Below are 22,061 nucleotides of genomic sequence, written 5' to 3'. Positions count from 1 at the left end.
CTAATCCTAAATAAAAAATCTCCTAACTTGAAGTTTGTTCTTGAATGGACAAAGGACATGAAAGCAGTGGCATAGCGAGTACGGGTGTCACCCGGTGCGGTACTTAATGGTGTCACCCCCCCAGAGGCGTAGCGATACTTCCCGGGGACAAACTTTCAATTTTTGATTTGCTACCCCCCCCCCCCTCAAACTTTCGATTTGCACCTCTTAAAAGACTATTTAATACTCAAATTAATCACATAATTAAGTGGGGTTATCATTTTTCTCTATATATTTTGCTATTTTTTGCCTTGGTGTCACCCCCCTAAATGGTGACATCCCGGTGCGATCCGCACCCCCCCCCCCCTAGCTACGCCTCTGCATGGAAGCAAATCCTAAAAGAACTGCTGACTGAAGTCACATTAAATATAAAATGACACGTAATACGGAACTGTGGTGGAGGGAATCTCTTTCAATTATATAATTAAAAACAGAAGAAAATTTGATAATAAGTGTTTAGAGAACAAGGGTTCGAATCCCGGTTAGAAAATTAGTGTTGTCGAGGAATTGAGACACCCCTGTGCATATATCCACAATATGTGTGGATATATCCACACATATTGTGGATATATCCACACATATTGTGGATATATTTGAAGAGATTCCATGTTTTCTACTTCTCTTTTTATTTTCGCATTGGAAATACGCAATAAGCATAACCCCTAATGAAGTTACTAGGAAGAAATCCAACTCTAACTTTAGCGTTTATTTGGGGATGTGGTTGGACCATTGCAATAAAGTTTGTGTTTGGGGGGGGGGGGGGAGAAGATGAGCAAGTTGAGCCTTATTAGAAGCTGGAGTCGTGGTTTGCATCACGTGCATTTTTCAGGTATCAAACTAGCAACACCAGTTTACTAATATCTTATTTTAGAAATGAAATCGCTCGATAAAAAGACTCCAAATTTAAAGTTTTTTTTTTTTAAATCACGGTTAAAATAAGAAGAACTAATTGACGTCACACTCGACTAACTCGGGAATTCCCCGAGACAGACGGTCGAGACAAGTGCAAAATTACCCGTGAACCGTGTGCAACAAGGCCTGCACTTTTAACGCTTATCTAGATGTAGGATGTATTGTCCCTTGACACACAAAGTAGAATTTTAACATCAATCACTGATGTTTAACCTAATAACTGACGCAGGTGAGAGAAAATACATTTCTTTTTTATGCACGGACTAGAGTTAAAATCTAAAGGACCTAAATCATTATCGTGCAATGAAATTATTTATTACCTAACCTACAAATAGTATTTTACGAATATATATATATATATATATATATATATATATATATATATATATATATATATATATATATATATATATATATATATATTTCTTTATATATATATATATATATATATATATATATATATATATATATATATATATATATATATATATATATATGTATATATATATATATATATATATATATATATATATATATATATATATATATATATATATATATATATATATATATATATATATATATATATGTATATATATATATAAGAGATCAATAAAACAAAGATAATTCATACACAAAACTGTGCAAAAGATGGGAGTGTCTCAGTAAAAAGAGACTAATTAGGATAACATACATGCATAGGAATAATGATAGGTAGAAACATGATTCAGATTATCGGAAGAGAGAGGTAATATTATAGAATAAAAGAACGAAAAAGTCAACGAGAACATGAGGCGAGAGATGGATAATGATTAATCAACGGATTATCGTGTGTTATTATTGGATTATAGCTTAAAAAATGGAAAACGGTTTTGCCCAATCAGGTTAAGGGATGATAAATGTGTTTTGTATGCTCAGGATACTGGGAAAAGGCAGAGGTTTTCGTGTAACCTTTTTGTCACAAAAAATTAGTTCAGTGGGTTCGACAAAAATTGTATCTTCGTAGAATTAGTAGCTGTAATTCTCTGCGATGCGGTGTCTTTTTAAGAGTCAGCCGGATGGTGTGGGCTTTGAGACCCCTGCTGTGAGACAACTACTATCAGAAGAGACAACGACATATTTTATACGGTTAAGGCTAATTAAGAAAAACAAATGTAGAAGCATGTCGCCCAAAATAACAAATACCAATCACCAAATTAACATCAACCATTATAATCTTACCGCAACCCGAAAAAAAGCATATTTCTAATGAAAGAAGTTATTCTTAGATATTTCTTATCTCGAAAATACAAAACTATGCTAAGTAGTATTTTTTTAAAACTCCCTTCTTTAACTGCTAAACCCTCAATGAGAAAGCCCTCTCCCCACGAGTAGTGTGACGTCATTCAAGATGGACGCCACAGTCAAGCTACTTCTCAAGTCACGAAGTCTCGTGTGATGAGAGTTGATGTGCAGCGAACCGTAAAACACCAAGGTACAATCCAGGTATTGTAAGCGGCCCGGAAACACCTGGGGCGAAAGTTGGTTTGGTTTTGTTTATGGGATAGGTCCGTCCCTTTTCGGGGTCGTAAAGGTGTTAGCAAGGTGCGTCCGTTTTTGAGACTGTAAAACCGCGTCAGCCTAATTCATGGACGAGTGAGATGATTTTAGGTCTAGACCTTGGTCCATAACAGGGTCAGCGTTTGGCGTCTACCTCTGAGATGTGACCTCTGTGTGTTTGACATCGATCTGCCTCCTTCCCTCCTTCGCTCCCTCCCTCTCTCGCTCCCTCCCCTTCTTCCATCCCTTTCTCAAAACGTTATGGTGTTAAAAGTCTATATTTTAGATATGACGTTAAGATTTTTTACATTGCTCTGTCTCTTTCTCTCCCCGTCTCGCTCTCTCTCTATATATCTCTCTCTGTCTATTTCTGTCTCTCTCTGTCTCTCAGAAAATAGAACGCCAAGGAGTTAGACGTCTGTTTTTCATATATGACGTCAAGATTTTCGATATCACTTCTCCCCCACCCCCCTCTCAGAAGACAAAACGTCCTGGCGTTAAACGTCTATAATTTACATTTGACGTCAAGATTCTTGACCTCGCTCTCTCTTTATCTCTCTCTCTTTATCTCTCTCTCTCTCTTTATCTCTCTCTCTTTATCTCTCTGTATCTCTCTTTATCTCTCTTTATCTCTCTTTATCTCGCTTTATCTCTCTTTAACTCTCTTCCAGTAGTCAAAACTCCCATGTGTTTGACGTCACTAGATGACGTCACGATTTAGACCATTTCACAGACGCCATCTTGTTTCCGGACTGTTACGTTTCAACACAGTGGTCGATAAAGGCTACACATTAGACGGACACACTAGGCCCCTCGTGACTTCACACCTGAGATCACACACCTGGGGTTACACACCAGAAGCAACACATTCGTAAAATATAAGCCTCGAGGCCCCTACAGGGAACGGGACCTAAGGAAGCGGTCACGTTTGATCTCCCAATATTTATTTTTAGAAAATCGCTGTTGTTTCATTACTGTTTTAACATCAATTTTTTTCCACACCAATAGATGAAAAAAAGAAGAAAAAAGCAAATTCACAATATATTTTGCTGAAAGATATACGACCCACTTAAGCGGTAAAATGACAAACAACCAAGACATATGTCCCATAAAGGAATTATACTTTTAATTTGTATAAAATAAACTAACCCAATTGCTTTTCAATAACATAATTTTAATAACAAATTAAAAAAAAATAACTTTTCAGCTCTGCGCTTTGTCTCTAGGTTTGACAGAAGTTGCTTTTTCTTTTGCAGTTAAAAAATATTCTTGAACTTGAGAGGTCTGTTAAAAAAATGTTGGTTGCGGAGGGGGGGGGGGGGGGGAGGGGGAGGAAAGGGGAAATGGAGTATGAAGATACTGAATTTTGTGACCATGTGCTATTTGCTGAAGATAATAATGATGAAAAGTATTTTAAATATAATTCGAGTTACAATTTTAAAAATAGCGACGCAGTAGATGGGTGTGGGATAACGCGAAACTGTATATAATATTAGACGGGTGTATATATATATATATATATATATATATATATATATATATATATATATATATATATATATATATATATATATATATATATATATATATATATATATATATATATATACTTTGTTTCTTGGAGGGGGGGGGGGTGACACCATGAAGTGCCGCACCAGGTGACACCCGACCTAGCGACGCCACTTGGTGGGAGTGGTACTAATCTGTTAAAATTGTAAAGTTGTGTGAAATGAAACATCATATTTGAACGATTACAATATTAAACATGTGAACGTTTCTGATACCGGTAAATGCATTTAATATTTTTAAAAAATACATATTTAAGGAACATTTAGCAACGACCCTTAGAGGCGAACCAGCAAGCCTGTTTTAAAGGATGGACTTGACAGCGGTCCTTGTGTTGAGTTAGTGGAATGCTGAACTCTGATTATCCTGACTTGAAGGCAGATCCATAGAGCGAGTTGGATGTGTAGGATGTTCCACTATACTTGTTTTTCTGACCTGAAAGTGAACAAAAAAGTTGATTCGGAATTCAGAAATAAAACAATAAATAAATGAAATGAAATCTGTATTTGACAAAATCTGTCTGAAAACATTTATTGGCTTGGTGGAACATACAATTTATGTCCGTGTTAGAAAGGTAGGAAGTATCGGGAAAGTATCATGGAAAGCTTAACGTATGAATAAGTCCACAATGTAAGAATAGGAAACGGAAGGCTACTGACTATTTAATAAGAGATCTTTTGAAATGGAGCTATGAAGCTATGAAGCCGAAGTGATTGGGCTGGAAGTGAAGAATGTATCTCCGTTTTCTAATTAAACTATAGTCTTTGTTCTATCACATGCTCTCTTTTATCTGTTTCAATGACCTCGGTATACAAGGGGATAGTGTGGTTAACAGTCTCCTGAATTTTCGTAATGCTGGGTGGACTCAGGGACATCGTACATACTTGAGTTCTGGATCCGAACTCGTGACTTTCAGGTTAGCAGGCGTGTGCTCTACCAACAGACCCAGACTCGTTCTATATTGCCGAGAAATTTTAAAGGAAGAAGAAAATAGAACGACGTCAGTAAAACAGTTACCTGGAGGGGGGAGGACGGTGTACGGGGTCTCCATGCCGGCAGCCATGTGATCCATCACGTGACAGTGGATCAGCCAATGGCCGGGGTTGTCCGCGATGACCTCGACAGACTCGGCCATGCCGGGGAAGATTTGGGCCACGTCATCTCGGTGTTTCTCACTGGTGTGGACGAAGGTGTGTCCGTGGGTGTGCATGGTGTGCAGGTCAAGCTACGGACACACAACACACACCAATGTCATAAAGCTTATCAATTTTAAATTTTTATCCATTAAAATTTTTGTAACTACAGGTAAAAATGTAAACATAGTCAGAACCAAAATGTCAAAATAATTATACGACAACTCAATTAAGTATTTAAATAGGGCTGGTAAGTAGGTCACCAAACCAGTTCTATGGCTCATGCAGGTTTATTGAGCCGTAGAACTGGTTGGTGACCTACTTACCAGCCCTATTGTTCTTCTGGATTCTAAATTTTATATTGCGATTTTTCAGAAATGACATATAACAGATATTCATAATATTTCATACATATATCTGAAAAAATAATTCGCGTCAGCTAAAGTTTTATTAACTCATCAGCATATAACATAAAAGCTCACACAAAACATTTTAACATTTTGACTCACACTACCATCAAATGTCGTATCACAAGCCCTAAACATCAACATTCATCAACACATACCCCCTACACCAAATGTGACCTATAACTTACCTCACCATCAATGTCACATGTCACTCACCTCAGCACCAAGTGACAGCATGTAAAACGCCACCTTGTCCCCGTAGCTCACCACCAAGTTGTTGGTGTTCCCGAAGACTTTACCGTTGATGGCGTGCATCTTGTTGCTTTCAACAAAATTAGGATCAGCTCTAAAATAGAAGGAATAACAGTTCAATACCAGCACTAAGTCTAGGATATATTAAGTGCTAAGTTTTGGCGAAAGATGGTGTGTGTGTGTGTGTGTGAGGGGAGCATTGGGGTTACAGCTTTTTATATTAAGGATCAGAGGAGGGACTAAAATAATTAGAAATCGGACCCACCCACCCAATGAACCCAACCACACACCCAATGGACCCACCCACCCACTCAATGAACCCACCCACCCAACCACCCACCCAATGAACCCAACCACCCAATAAACACACACTCAATGGCTCAACCCACCCACCCAACCACACATCCACCCACCAACCCACCCAATGGACCCACCCACCCACCCAATAGACCCACCCACCCAATAGACCATCAACCCATCCAATGGACCCACCCACCCACCCACCCACCCACCCACCCAATGAACCCAACCACCCAATAAACACACACTAAATGGCTCAACCCACCCTAAGGACAAACACATCCAATGGACTCACCTACCCAATGGAAACACCCACCCATTGGCCCCACCACCCATTGGCCCCACCACCCAATCAGTGTTTCTTCCAGACTTTTTTCTCCGGGGGGGCACTTGAAATTTTCGGGGGGGGGGGGGGGGGGGCGGTAAACTTTCTTCGGGGGGGGGGGGGGGGGGGGGCGGACACTGTTAAAAGTATATATTTTCTATATAAATTATATACATTTCATTTCGTTCAAGGGGGGGGGGGGGCGGTAAAAAAATTTCGGGGGGGCATCGACCCCCCCGAAGAGATGCCTGGAAGAAACTCTGCACCCAATGAACCCACCCAACCAATGCGCCAACTTAGATCCATTTATGCAGGTTGGCCGAAATTTCCAAGGTTCCTAAATGTATAACCATAGCTGCAATTAATATATCATCCTTATTTCTTCAATGACTAATTTAGTAAATTATATTTCTATATAGCATTGATTCTTGTTCAACCGAAATCATGTAGCAATAAAGCCGATAATACATTCGGTACAAGGTCTAGTTTCAGAAAAGTAGAGCAACGATACAATCACTAATTTATTTGATCCCTTTCCAACCTTTACGTGACGATTCGTTATACGACAGGCTGTGGCTAGTTTCTTAAGATACCAAGATATCATCAGGGAAACTGAGCGTAAGTGTCACCCTGGACGAGACGTAGATATTAAAATTGACACCTTTATGGCTCTGGGGATTAATCACGTAGCTCAGGTAGATTTAAAGGTAAAATAGTCTGTGAAATGTGAAGCGGACCAATGTATTGTTTCAAACTTTGTTAAAAAAACTCACAAGTTTAAATTGATGATTTTTTTTTTAAATTTACATGTGGTAGTTAAACAATATGTGGGTGTGATTGCCTTTTGAGTAGATTTTCTATCTTCGTGTGACCGCTAGACCTGCAGGTAATTACTCACCTTAAGGTAATTAGTAAATTAGACGCACAAATGCTATTTTTAAACTTTAAGTCAACTTTAAACATTTAGGTTTTTAACCACATCATTAGTTTTGTAAATATGCAGGTGATTATGACAAGTACAACTAAGTGTAAAACTTACATGTAATTATAAATATAAGACAAAGGTGATTATATCACAATAGATGTCGCTGTGAATTATAAAGACATTCAGGTCGTTATAAGTATTACAGGTAGTTTTAAGACTTACATGTCGTTCAATACATACAGGTAGTTATAAACAGGTAGTTAGACTTACAGGTAGTTAGACTTACAGGTAGTTAGACTTACAGGTAGTTAGACTTACAGGTAGATAGACTACAGGTAGTTATGAGAGACAGATAGTTATGAAGTTCAAAGTTAGGCTTACAAGTAATTAAGAGACATAAAGTTAGCTACGAAACTTATATGTAGGTTTGAGACTTACGTGTAGTTATGATACACATATGTAGTGATGAGAATTTCAGGTAGTTATAAGACAGGTGATTGTTAGACACAGGTTGTTGGGAGACTTACAGGTAGTTATGAGATATAGGTAGTTATACGACTCACGGTTAGTTATAAGACATACAGGTAGTTACGAGAGTTACATGTAGTTATGAAACACATTTGTAGTTATGAGAATTTCAGATAGTTATAAGACTTACGTGTATTTATAAAGCACATAGTTCGTAACGAGACTTACAGGTAGTTATAAAGCTCGAAGGTAATTACGGTACTTACAGGTAGTTGGTGCCAACCCTGCCTGGAGCGTACAGACGAACGTTCTCATCCAGGTACCAGCTGAGGTTCTCATTGATGATAGACATGTAGACGTACAGCTCCGTGTTGACGTCCTTTCTCACGGAGTACTGGTCCAGGATGCCAGATCTGCAACGTACGGACTGACGTCAACAGAGGGGTGCAAGGTCAAGGTCATTGAACGTCACTGTCCAGGTCACCGCCTGTCATCATGTCATCAACTATCCAAGGTTCTGAGCTCGAGGTCGCAAAAGATTTGATTGTCAACTTAGAACATTTTAAGATGTTAGTTCCTGATCTTGTTTAATGTGTAATTAATTAATCAATTAAAACGTTAACGAGAACGATTATATGAGAACACCAAGATAGAGGCCTTGCTATATCCATCCCGGCACCCTTGTCAAACTATCAGTTTTGCGCCACTCCCCCCACATCACAAGTTATGTATTGTTGTTCGCGTTGCTGATAAAGTGTGTAAACCCTTCCCTCCCATTTTGAAAATTTGGGTCAATTTTTAGCGGACACTGTTTTATGCCATTTTTTTGTGATGTCACACAATTCATTAAGAAACAGTTAAATCAGTGTACAAAAATCAAGATGCAGTCTATTTTCTTAAAACTTTGACTGTGTATCATTAAGAAAAGAAACTCAGATTAAAATTTTAAAATTTCTTTCTAAATCGACCCGTCCGCCCTTCCCTAGCTATGCCACTACGCCACGATTAACACCATGTGTCTTTAAGAAACGTATAAATAAATAATATATATATATATATATATATATATATATATATATATATATATATATATATATATATATGAAATATATGTAGGCCTATGTAGCCTTACATTAAATGTATGCACATATAATGTGTAACGAGACGAAATTGAAAAAACAAAAATGAGATCAGTAACTTACTTGCACACAACCAGGGATCCGACCAGACCCGAGTTAGCGTCCTTGACGGTGTCCACGCCGGAGTAATAGACCCACGGGATACAGTTGGGGTCGTTGGGGCCGGGACCTGACCTCGCTGGGATCATCCAGGTGTAGGTGACGGTCTCACCTGGGCCGGCACTCACGGAGGAGCCGTAGTCACCACCGTTGTCTTTTTGACTACATCCAGGTAAAATAAGGGAGATAATTTTTTTTATTTGCTGTAGGGGAGATATCACAAATGTTGAAAAACGGGAGATATTTTCATTTTCTAAAGCAGTGCCATCATAAAGGGTTAAAATAAGGGAGAATTTTTTTTTGTAATTTACTTAACGGTACCATCGCAAACGTTAACATAAGGGAGATAATATTTGAATATTATGTAGCGGGCCATATGAAAAGTCGAAATAAGGGAGGTAATAATTTCATTTACAGTAGCTGTGTCACCATAAAGGTCGAAATAAGGGAGATAATATTCTAAACACTTTGTCGTTTTGAAAACATTTTTTTTTGTCATTGTATCCTTTATTTGAAGTGTAATGAACTTTAAAAGAAAAATAAACTTTAGATTTTAAAAATGTATTCATAGGTCAATAAATTTTGGCTCTTCTGTTTCTTGAATAGAAAAATTCTAAAGAATTTCCTTTCTTTGACTGTAAAAAAGCCGTCTTTACTTTTTCCAAGTATGTTTAGGTACTGGATGTATATTAAAGCGGGATGGAAAATTATTAAGGTTTTTAACCGGGGTAACATAATAGGGACGGTAATCGTGTGTTCTACCGCTGGACAACGCTTTCTTAAGAACTGTTTACGTCACAAAGACCGGGTTAGTCCCGTACCTGGTCATGACACCGTGGCTGTGGATAGAGTATCGTCTGCTGGCCTTGTTGTAGAAGGTGATCTTGATGACGTCACCGACCTCGGCCTTCAGGGCGGTTCCGAGAATGTCGAACCTGCCAGGTTTCTTGACCTTGAACGTCTTGTCCGTGTACTCTCTGAACACGGCCTTCTTGTACACGTGACCGATGAAGTAGTTGTTGTGGAAGACGAAGATGTGTCCCTCCCTGGAAGAGAAGAAACCCGAATTGTATCCACGAAATCACGGAAAGTTCCCTTGCTTTGAGGTAAAATCTATAAAAACTTTGACTTGTTTTGCAAAAAAAAAAAAAAAAAAAAAAAAAAAAAAAAAAAAAAAAAGAAATTACCATTATTCATTACATAAGCCGCACGAAAAGAATAATTTGTGAATCGCACGCAGTAGAAATAAAAAAAAAACTCACGTGCTTGGGTCATTAAGGTCAGCGCCATTTATCACACTTCTCATTAAGGGAGAGTAATCCCAGTACACTTCCTCAGCGGCGATGTAGTACTCCCGGACTTTTCCGTACGGAGCCGGATATTTGGCGATTTGTCCGTCACAGTCGAGTGCCGTGTAGAAGGCGAACATGCCGTTGTCTCGTGCGGTTGTTGTTTGTGAGTACAGCATCCATCTGCCTATTGATTAGACCATGCTAATTAAACAAGTTTCATACATATTATATGGCCCCATAGTCTAATAGACCATTGGATTCTTCCGCATTGGAAATCCAAGCACAAAGCCGGGGCTATAAGTAGAGAAGAGCCATGTATAAAAACCCCCTTCTCCATACAGCTGATGGAGCCAAGGGACAGGACGTACTGCATGTAATCAGCAATGTAGAATTAAATTATTTCCCTTTACACATACAATTACATATAGTGTTTGAGTTTTATATTTATAAGTATATGCAAATACATTGAGATTTATACATATTAATGCAAATTATTAAATGCAAATTATTTCAGTTTTACTCGCAAAACTACGCGCCAAGTAATAAAGATATTCATATATAATTATAATCTAATGTTTTTAGTCCTTTGCTAATTTATCAAGCATGAAACATATAATGTATTGATAATTGATAAACCTGAAAATATAGGTACTTAAGTATGTTTCTTTAAAGGAAAATGGTTTCCAAATTGTGAATGTGATCCTAGTTTAAAAAATAAAGTTGTTCTTTTAAAACTGGTTGATCAATATACAAACTGGCACCAAAAGGATACGAACCTGGATTGTCTGGCTTCATGTAGAGTGAAGCAGTAACCCCGGCGATTAGACCTTTAGCGTCTCTATGAGTCCCCTCCTCATCAAAGGTGTTGCCGTCGAAGACGATGGTGTTGACGTCAAGGAAGGAGCCGAGGTTCATGACGTGCCAGATGACGTCATCGCCGACACACACTTTAATCTCGGGCATGTTGCCGTAGGAGTAGCCGTTGACAGCTGGTGGATATAGAAGATTCCAGAAACAGATTGTTTAATACCCTCAGTTTGGAATGAATGTTTTATAGACATTTGTGCAAAAAAATGTGGTTCTTATCTATTAAGCATACACAAATAGTCCTAGAAAGGGATAAATAAAAAACAAGTTAATTAAAAAGTCTAGTGACAATTTTAGCGCAATTTCCTTATGTTATCTAAAAATAGCTCTGACGTATAATGCTGGGGTGCGTTCAAGCTAGGAGAACGATCGGTTTGTAGGTGTTCATGTAATTTTAAAATTTGTGACCGAACGAAAGGATATTTTTGACAACTTTCCACGGCAATATTGTTCTAAATTATGGCAGGAATCGATTGGTAAATGTTTCAAGTCGCTAAGTGGTCTGGTTGCCGAGATATGGGCCAAAATCTGCATTTGTTCGAGGTTTTTTGGCTTTTCCGTGAAACCCAGGAAGGAATTCCGGGAATGTTTTTGGCCCACTATCATCCTCGGAACTTGCTTAACAAATTTGCTTTGGAACTAGTCCTCGATATTGCTTCGTTGAGGAGGAGATACGACTTAAAGCTGCGAACACACATCCATCCATACATTCCCTGAAAAGACGAGTTAATAAACGCAATTCTCCAGAATGGAAATTGCGCTAAAAATTATCGAGATATTAATGACGCTTTGTTTAAGGATTAGTGTGTAGGGGCCTATTCGTTCTCAGTTGATGTTTTCAATGATAGAGATACTAGGAATATTACTATTTGCAAATATCAGAACTCATTTTTATAGGACATTTTTAGTAAATAGTAAATATTAGACACACAAAGTCGTATAATAACGGCATAATCTAAAAAGGAAGGCTTCGTTAGCTAAAAATCGACAAAGAACGACAATCGCAGTTGTAAAAGTTGTATACAACCGGAATCCCATAAGGGAAGAAACCAAAAAGAGGACATAGGCCCAGAGAGATAGATGGTGTAGAGACAGACTATCGCTTCAAGTTTAGGCACGGACGAAGAAACAGAGGCGTAGCGAGGGGGGTGTAAGTACATTTGTCTTCGGGCGCCGACCCTAGGGGGTGCCAAAATGGGTTTGAAAAAAAAAATTAAAAGTTCATTTTAGCTGTAGTTTTGCATTATAAATATACAAAATATATTTGGGGGGGGGGGGGAATTGAAGGTTTGTCCCCGGTCGCCGGGAAGGGTCGCTACGCCTCGGAGAAGAAGACAGCCGAATAAGACTGAATAGACAAGTTTGGTAAAGTTTATCAATTCACTGAATGAGCTGTAGCGCCACTGTGATGGATGAATGACGGGTGTTGTATGATAAAAAAATGGATGTGCTGTATGACAGACAGACTTACTGGATCGCATGTTGGACATCAGGTAAGGGATGGCGTCGCCAGGTTCCGGTTTAGGAAGTTTGAACAAAGATTTGTTTTCATCAAACGTGGCCAGGAGAACAAAGAACTCCAGCGGCTTGTACTGGTAGGATAAAAACAAAATTAAAATTATAGGAAAATCTATATATATATAGAATCTAATTCTCTTCTTGGAGACGCTAGAAAACAAGCTGTAAGCGCGCTCCCTACCACCCCACCCCTGTGGTTCACGCTAAATGTTTACAATCATAGAGCCGGGTTTAGTGACGGCTATTAGGGGCAGATAATTTAGTTTGAAACTATTTTAAACTTAGGGGAGGTAACTAAGAGGAGGCTGCTTTCACGGGGGGGGGGGGGGGGGGGTAGTGTAGGGTAGGGGTTGGGGAAAAGGAGGGGGGGGGTAGTATAGTTCTTAACGACCTACTGATAGTGTTTTAAAGCAAATATTTTCAGTGGCAGCATTGGTACTGTCGAATTCACAAATTATGAATTACTGAAAAGTAGAAAATAAAACAACTAAATAGCGGCATATGATATGTTGCTGGTCGGCTCGTTTAGAATAATTTTATATGGCAAACTATCCATGGTTTCATACTCAAATATATAAGTGGGTGACTGCGCATTGTAAATCCAAGCATAATACCAAATACTTGAGATATATTATAATTATAGTCTAATGTTTTAGCTTATTATTATATTCATCTTGTAGGATGATGTTGCCGATGCAGTGGCGTAGCCAGGATCGTCTCAAGGGGGGGGGGGGGTTCCAATATTTACCCGGGGACAAACTTTCGATTTGCACCCCTCCTCAAACTTTCGATTTGCACCCCCCCCCTTCAAACTTTCGATTTGCACCCCCCTCATACTTTTGATATATGTACCAAGGGGTCTATGGGGGGGGGGGGCGGGGGTTATGACCCCCTAACCCCCCCCCCCTGCCTACGCCACTGTGCCGATGTATCAGACCGCTTCTCTCCGCACAGCTGGTGGACTGAAGGGAACGGCAAAATGTGTAGTTGAGATTAACAAGAAATATTGGCCTCACAAACAAGACACCAATACACTTAAACATGACTTCATCGTTATCAGTATACTAGTCTTCTGTGAGGTTAAACAAAAGAACATTACTGAACAGGTTTTTAAAATTATTTTTAGAATACAATCCCAGTTGTGCCATTTAGCCATAATTATATTGGTCACTAATAATATCCTAAAGGCATTTAGCTAATAACATGTCATATCTAAGTCAAATAGTATGTGATGGTGTTGTGACTAATTTGCCGTACGTCAACAAGATGACAGATGACTTACTGGACTGGCCAGGTAGCCTGTCTGGCACACCAGCAGTGGCCCAACCAACCCGGCGTTGTGATCACCGATGACGTCATGTGATGACGTGTACAGGAAGCTGACGCAGGGTTCTTTAGAACCTTCCAGCAGGTTGGTGGGCACGTCGAAGGTGTAGGTGTGGACCTGGTTGTAGCCGACTTTACCACCTGGTACACCTGGGCCGTCTGTAAGACATGGGGGGGGGGGGGGGTTGGGGGGGATTGTTAGGTTGTTTTGTTTAATAAAGTTAACGTATAAAAATACATTTGATTTCTCGCTTGCTTATTGGGACGGTGTGATCGGGTGGTAGGGAACTCGACTACTAGCCTGGAAAGCCGCGATTCGGATCTAGGGCTCAAGTCTGTAGGACGTCCCTGAGTCCACCCAGCTCTGATGGGTACCTTAAAAAAAAGTAATGGTGACGGGGCATAATACTGACCACACCATCTCTTCATATGCAGTGGTCAAGATACAGATAACCTCTATTCTCATCTGCTCAAGGGACAACTTTCGCTCAAAGCGTTAGTTTTTATCTCTTCTACTTAAGTAAAATTAAAATTTAAACTTTAATTTTAACCCTTTCCGTAAGATTACTTTTAATGTTAAAACTAAGTTAAAACTAAAATATTTAGCTTAACAATTTATCTATCAAAGAGTAATTATTAGACGCGATATTTCTTTTTTTTAAAAGGTTATTACACCATTCACAATTTCAATGCATTTTATTTATTATGTAATTAAATTATTAATTAATGAAAAATTGTACTAGGCCAGTATCTTTTGTTGGAGGATTGATTTTCACTACTTTTATGTATACGAATATCTATTTATATTTCCCCACTAGAACAACATACATGTGTCAGTTTTACCTTTTGCCTCCTCAGAAAAATCGTACCTCATGCCATGAGGCAGGAACGAAACCGGGTAGGGGATGTAATTTTTCAAGGTGACGACCAGCCTGTCCCCGACCTCCACCCTGAGGACTGGCCCCATGACGCCCAGGTATGACTCCTTGGCTGAGCGCGTGACTCTGGTCTTGAAGTAGGAGTCAGTGTACTGGACGAACTGGGCCTTCTTGTACACCCCACCAAAGCGGGTGGCGTTACGGACAAAGAACATGAAGGAGGAACTGAGGGGGTGGGGGGGGGGGGGGGGGTTGAAAATGAAACAAAATTGCATGATTTATTATGTTTTAAGTTGAACTGTATACATTTATATTACAGCGTGTACTCCATGGGTACATGTAAGAGCGGGTTCGTGGCAGTGGCGTACCTAGGATTTTCGGGCTCCTATGCAAAAAGTGTTAGTGGGCCCCTCAGAGGCGTAGCGACCCTTCCCGGCGACCGGGGACAAACTTTCGATTTGCACCTCCCTCAGACTTTCGATTTGAACCCCCCCCCCCCCCTAAGACATTTGATTTGCACCCCCCCCCCCCTCAAACTTTCAAAAAAGGGACCCTATTTGCCTTGGGCCCCTATACCTTGCTTACGCTAGCTTTACGGTAGCTACGCCACTGGTTCGTGGTTTAACACAAAACTCGAACGTTCATAGCTTTGTTTACAATAAAAGTAATAAATAGATGAAATACAATAAAATGTAGTTTGTCGGTTCAACTTTAAAGTAAAAGCTGTATGTGTAATAGCAATACTCTGACATTATTGTATGTATAACTTAACTTCTTCTTCTCCTTCTCCGTTCTTAATTTTTTAGTGTTGGAAGGGATCGAGCCTTATCTGCCAGACGGATTGAACGAGACTTTTTTCGAATTTATCAACCATGAGCTTTTGACTCGACCACGCCTCCATCACAATTAAGGATACGTGTCAACTGGTTATGCGCCATTAAGGCCATTGACTCCGATTTCAGCATGCTTTTCTTTTTGGATTTGCTTCCATAGCCAACCAATAACAAACTACAAGGCAGATGTTGTTTGATTTTGGAGTTGTCTCTCCTAGAGGAGTGGCTGTCCCCAGCTAACGAGCTTCATCTGCCCGTGGGCTCGAGCTCGAGACTTTTTCGGTTTAGCAATCATGAGCTTTACCTACTCGACCACGCCGACCCCTTATAACTTTACTAACATGTACGAAATCTCTGGAATGGGGTGGTAGTGTTCAGTGTTTCTTCCAGACTTTTTTCTCCGGGGGGCACTTGAAATTTTCGGGGGGGGGGGGGGGGGGGGCGGTAGACTTTCTTCGAGGGGGGGGGGGGGGCGGACACTGTTAAAAGTATATATTTTTTATATAAATTATATAAATTTCATTTCGTTCAGGGGGTTATCTGAATGTTATTAGACGTACTTGATGCTTTATATACTTTTTAAAAGTAAAATTAGGTGTAATATTGTTCCATTACCATAAGCATTGTAGCTATTTTTAACAATCAGAACCCCCAAGTAATTTGTCTTAACGTATTGTGTCTTGTGTATCTATCAGTACATTCTCAAAGGAGATGTGACAGGTAGGCGAGGCTAACAACTTGATGAAGGTTTAATTTGATTATCATTTTAGTACTCCATAATGGACGCCCATAGACTTATTTAGGGTTGGCGTCTAGGGGTAGGCGTGTCCCAAAACAAAGCAACCAATCACCTGCTTTTGTCTAACAGAGCGAGACCAGTCCTGGCGTCATATCCTGTCGGACCGTAGTCCCAGTCCAGTTCCTCAGTCTGCAGGAAATATTCCCTGGTTTCCCCGCCATAGCTTGGGGAACTCTGGTATGGATTCTCAGGGCAGTTCCTTACGTTGTAAAAGGCAGCGATGCCCTCTGTAGGAGCCAGATGAGATAATTATGTGGGCACTAGTTCATTGTCTACTGGAGATACATAAGTTATTATGTGGGCAGGAGTAGATATGCTAGTAATATATAAGTGGTTGTGTGGGCAGGATTAGATATATTAGTAATATATAAGTGTGGTTATGTGGGCAGGAGTAGATATACTGGTAATGTAAAAGTGCTTATGTGGGCAGGAGTAGATATGTTAGTAATATATTAGTGGTTATATGGACAGGAGTAGATATGCTAGTAATATATAAGTGGTTATATGGGCAGGAGTAGATATGCTAGTAATAGATAAGTGGTTATATGGACAGGAGTAGATATGCTAGTAATATATGAGTGGTTAAATGGGCAGAAGGATAAACTGGTTATACATAAAGGGTTGTTTGGGTAGGAATAGATGTGCTTGTAGCACAAAGGATAGAAGTAAAATGATTGAACACGGAGTTCAAAACTGTTTGTTTTGAGGTATATGTTTATCATTCAGGGTTAATCTAAGTACCCGATGGTCAGCCAAACCGTTATTCACCGACACGCTCCACTTATCCAAACATAAATTAATAGGATTTAAATATATTTATTTCAAGCAATCTTATATTTACACATATAAACAAGAACAGAAAAAATAGTTTTGAGTTTAGTGAAATACAAACGAATTAGCTGGCAAAATTACTTTTAAAAAGTTGTTTTTTTTATTAGTTTTTATTTACTTAGTTTTACATCAAGTTTAGCTAGGTCGCTGATAGGTGACGGTCACTTGTTATAGTCAATCGGTGGTCAATGATGCAATGTTGAGTCTTATTTGGATAAAAGTGACACAAAAGATGTCAGAATGCCTAGAGTTAGTTCGTCTGGTAAATTTGAACGTCGTCACGAGTTTGAGTTCTTACCTTTTTGATGGTCGTCCACAAAATCGACGAGCAACCATTTTCCTGGGTTGGTCGGGGTTGTCTCAGCGGCTACAAAGGTGGCGCTGTACACTGGGATGGTGTCGCCCCTGCAGAAGAGAAGTTTTAAGTATATTGGTTAAACGTCAGACGGACAATATGTCTTGCTTTCATAAATTAGCGGAGTTCTTTTATAAAATAATGCCCAATAAACGGATCGCCATTAAAAACTCTTTCGAAACGTTCTTTCAAGCATATGAGAAAAGCTATGACAAGCCTCTCAGAAACGTTCTAACAAGCCTCTAATAAAAAATATAACAAGCCTCTAAGAAACGCTACAACAAGACCCTAATAAAAGATATCACAAGCCTATAAGAAATGCAATCACACGACTCTAATAGAAGCTTTGATAGGCCTTTAAGAAACACAATAACAAACACATTAACACTCTAAAAAAATATTCTTTCTTTAACTGTAGCGTTACATCTTTTTCATACATACACAAGTACTAAAAGTTTTAAATATTATCTAAGTAATGGTCAGAGTAGTTGATGCTACCCAAACTGACCTCTTGCCCTGGAACTTGAGGTTCTGACCATGGAAATACATAGAGTGGACGTCCTTCTCGTTACCGAACCCAACCACGTAAAATGCGACCTTGTCACCGACACAGAACTGAAATCAAATTCCATAGTTGTCAAAATCACTGTCAAAACACTATAGGCGGCTTGTAATTGTCGAACAAGGTATATAAGGTCTATGTATTTGCATCACAGGATGTTTCTACATATCAAGGAGATCTATAACTTACACAAATAACATATAAATGCGAATCTTTTCCGGATAAGCCCCGCCAAACCGTTAACACCCGCCACCCAAAAAAGATTATAAAAAGGATATGAAACTTGTACTTTTAGCTTTTAACCCTAACTCTAGCCCTAGCTTTAACCCTAACCATAACCCGAGCCCTAACCCTAGAGGTGGATAGAGGGTTGTTTTTATGACTTGTTTTTAAATATTCAAATGTCTAGATATTAGAAAAAGGTCAAGGTTGCGTGCATGCTGGCAAAAAAAGGGGCGGGGCTTAATTTTTCGCCAGGGCGTTTTGTACATTAGTGGCTGGGGTTTGCCTGGACAAGATCCCGAAATACCTCATTAAAATAAAAGCATATTTTACTTTATTAATTACTTTATGATCAAATTTATTGTATGAAATTATTTCTTTCATTAACGTGAGTTAATAAGCTTCACTTTTGCTTGGTTTGTTGGAAGCTATTGTTTACATTACAACTAAATACCATTTGAAGGATTCAATGATACAGTAAAATACTATTTGTGTTTGAATACTATTTTAATGTCAATACGCGTTAGACCATTTCAAGTCTTCTTCTTCTTCTTCGTTCTTAATTATTAGTGTTGAAGGTGATCGAGATTTATCTGCCAGTGGGTTTGAACTCGAGACTTTGTTCGAATTTATCAACCACGAATTTTTTGCCGACTCGACCACGCCTCCAACACAATTAAGCGTTACGTGTCAACTGGTTTTGCGCCATTGACTCCGATTTCAGCCTGCTTTTCTTTTTGGATTTGCTTCCATAGTCTTTGTCCAACCAAGAACAAACTACAAGGCAGCAGTTGTTTAATTTTGGAGTTGTCTCTCCTAGAAGAGTGGCTGTCCCCAGCTAACGAGCCTCATCTGCCCGAGGGTTCGAACTCGAGACTTTTTCGGTATAGCAACCATGAGCTTTACCGACTCGACCACGCCGACCCCTACTATTTCAAGTAAAATTATCAACAGTGCTATTTCTTACATCTAGTCCGTTCAAGGTACCAAACCCCGGCCGTTGATTGACTTCATCAAATTACTCTCAATAAAATCTGGGTCGTTGACCTTCAGGAGACGACGACAGAGGTCAGGGTCGCCGCAGTAGAGGTCAATGTTCTCCAGGATGTAGTTGCTGAGGTTCTCGTCCCAGTTCATGACGACAAGAGGGATGTCGATGTCCACGTCAGTTCGACGGTTGGAGCTGTCCAGCACGCCTGGCGGATGTAAGGTTTATCAATTTTAATTGGCAATTATCGAGTTATGTGTTCCTATAAGGAAGTTATTTCAATCCTACTATTGTTTTAGACTTATGTTCCTGTAAGTTTTTAGCGTTCTAGTATCGTTTTGGATTCGTATTCCTATAATTTCTTAGTCCTAGTATTGAATTCTATTTGAGTTTCTGTAGGTAAGTTCTATGTTTCTTACTATTGTGTTAATGTCTCAAATTTTATGTCATATAAACCCGTATTTTAATGACTGTTGCAATTTTGTTATAACCAGTGAACTATGAAATTGTTATCACTGTACAATGTAAAGACTGGGGTATGGGGTATCGGAAATTGATAATGCATATTGGTAAACAAACACCATGTTTTTCTCGATGCTTTTGCAAATATCACACGTTATTACAGCAATAAATGTACAATATTGAATACAAATTATAAACCGAAAACCTAAAAAGCGAAACCATATATTATGTAGTTAACTTTCTTGCTGATAGAATTATACACTAGTGTTTTGTTTTTGTTTTTTGGAAACAGCCGTGATAAACTGGAGTTACCTTTCTTGCATACCGCGATGAGAAAACTAGAGTTACCTTTCTTGCAGATAGCGGTAATTAAATTAAACTAGAGTTACCTTTCTTGCAAACAGCGATAACACCAAACAAGCCAGTAGGGATGTCGTTCTTGGAGAAAATGTGGGAGTGGTACACGGAGGGGATACAGTTGGGGTCCTCGGGGGTCGGGGCGTCGTTTTCAGTGACGACCCACTTTTGGAGGATGCGCTGACCAGGCATGACGTGGTCGTCCTCTTTGAGAAGACCGCTGGTCTCATCCAGGTACAAAGCTCCTGTAATCATACATGTATAATATATTAATACACATCTGCTGATTTCTATCAGAATGTTTAACATCAATCAGAGGACTGGTTTTTCGAGTTGGGCCTAAGTTTATCGATAAAAGAGAAAACAGGGTTGGGTGACTGAGTACACAACTGCTAACCTGAAAGTCTTAAGTTCTGATTGCAGGTTCACATAAAGCTGATGGGTACCTGACTCTTATTTAAGAGAGTAAAGGCGGCTAGGCATTGTACTGTCCACATGATTTCTGTATATACTCAGGTCTTTTTTTATAGCTGAACTCTACCGCAGTATATATATATATATATATATATATATATATATATATATATATATATATATATATATATATATATATATATATATATATGTGTGTGTGTGTGTATATATATATATATATATACATATATATATATATAAATATATATATATATATATATATATATATATATATATATATATATATATATATATATACATATATATATATACACACATATATATATATATATATATATATATATATATATATATATATATATATATATATATATATATATATATATATATATACTGCGGTAGAGTTCAGCTATATATATATATATATATATATATATATATATATATATATATATATACATATATACATATATATACATGATAATATTATGTATGTATATATATATATACATGTATATATATATATATATATATATATATATATATATATATATATATATATATATATATATATATATATATATATATATAATATCATTTTTATGAATGAAGTGTCACATCAATTAATTTATCAACGTATATGTTTTAACGGTATTATCCACACTAAGGTGCAGACAGCACATCTGTCTAACTCAAAGTGCAATTTAAAAAATAGTTTTGATTTACGAACTTTAAAACTCATCCCTGGGGTAAAAAAGCACAAGTATATAAAGGCAATAAAACCACAAGCTTCGCAAAAAATAACATGATTGATGTGTGAATTAATTACTTGGATCGCCTACTCATGGCCATAAAAAAAGTTTCTTTTAACGGGAGGTAACTCGAAGAATTCTTGAACAAGATACCTTCACTCCCCTTTAAGTAGAACAAGCCATGGGCGTGCGTGGAGAAGTTCCTGGAAGCGTTGTTGTAGAAGTGGAGGTTGATGATGTCGCCCACCTCAGCCCGGATGGTGGGACCCAGCAGGCCTTGGTACGGCGGCTTGATGACCTCTGTGGTGTACGTGTTGTCCGTGTACTCGTAGTAGATCGTCTTGTGGTACAGACGTCCGATACGGCCTTGACCTCTGAGTAGGTACCTGTCTGCTGTTCTAAAAATAGAAAATGACGTCTTCAGAAATACCCAATACTGTTTTTCTTATTTTTTTTTCTCTGAACTGCACAGAGTATATT

At 38.6% G+C, this 22,061-nt stretch overlaps 1 protein-coding gene across 1 annotated transcript; it reads right to left on the bottom strand.

The window, feature by feature from the left end:
• Positions 1-4,398: 4,398 nt before the first annotated feature.
• On the bottom strand, positions 4,399-21,979 carry LOC131930081 (ferroxidase HEPHL1-like; the record flags this gene model as incomplete). The annotated part of the gene is made up of 17 exons (XM_059286435.1): positions 4,399-4,491; positions 5,074-5,281; positions 5,813-5,942; positions 8,133-8,279; positions 9,069-9,266; positions 9,926-10,150; positions 10,367-10,580; positions 11,173-11,385; positions 12,735-12,855; positions 14,064-14,266; positions 14,951-15,210; positions 16,670-16,844; positions 17,747-17,853; positions 18,312-18,418; positions 19,575-19,783; positions 20,427-20,639; positions 21,735-21,979. Coding segments are annotated over 17 exons (3,049 nt in total), but the record flags the coding sequence as incomplete, so codon positions are not given.
• Positions 21,980-22,061: the final 82 nt, after the last annotated feature.

The sequence above is a fragment of the Physella acuta genome, unplaced genomic scaffold, assembly GCF_028476545.2.
Source record: "Physella acuta isolate Inbredline_101_S28 unplaced genomic scaffold, ASM2847654v3 ptg001714l, whole genome shotgun sequence".
NCBI classification, from domain to species: Eukaryota; Metazoa; Mollusca; class Gastropoda; family Physidae; genus Physella; species Physella acuta.
Note: the sequence above shows the minus strand (reverse complement) of the source record. Positions and strands in the feature narration are given on the sequence as shown.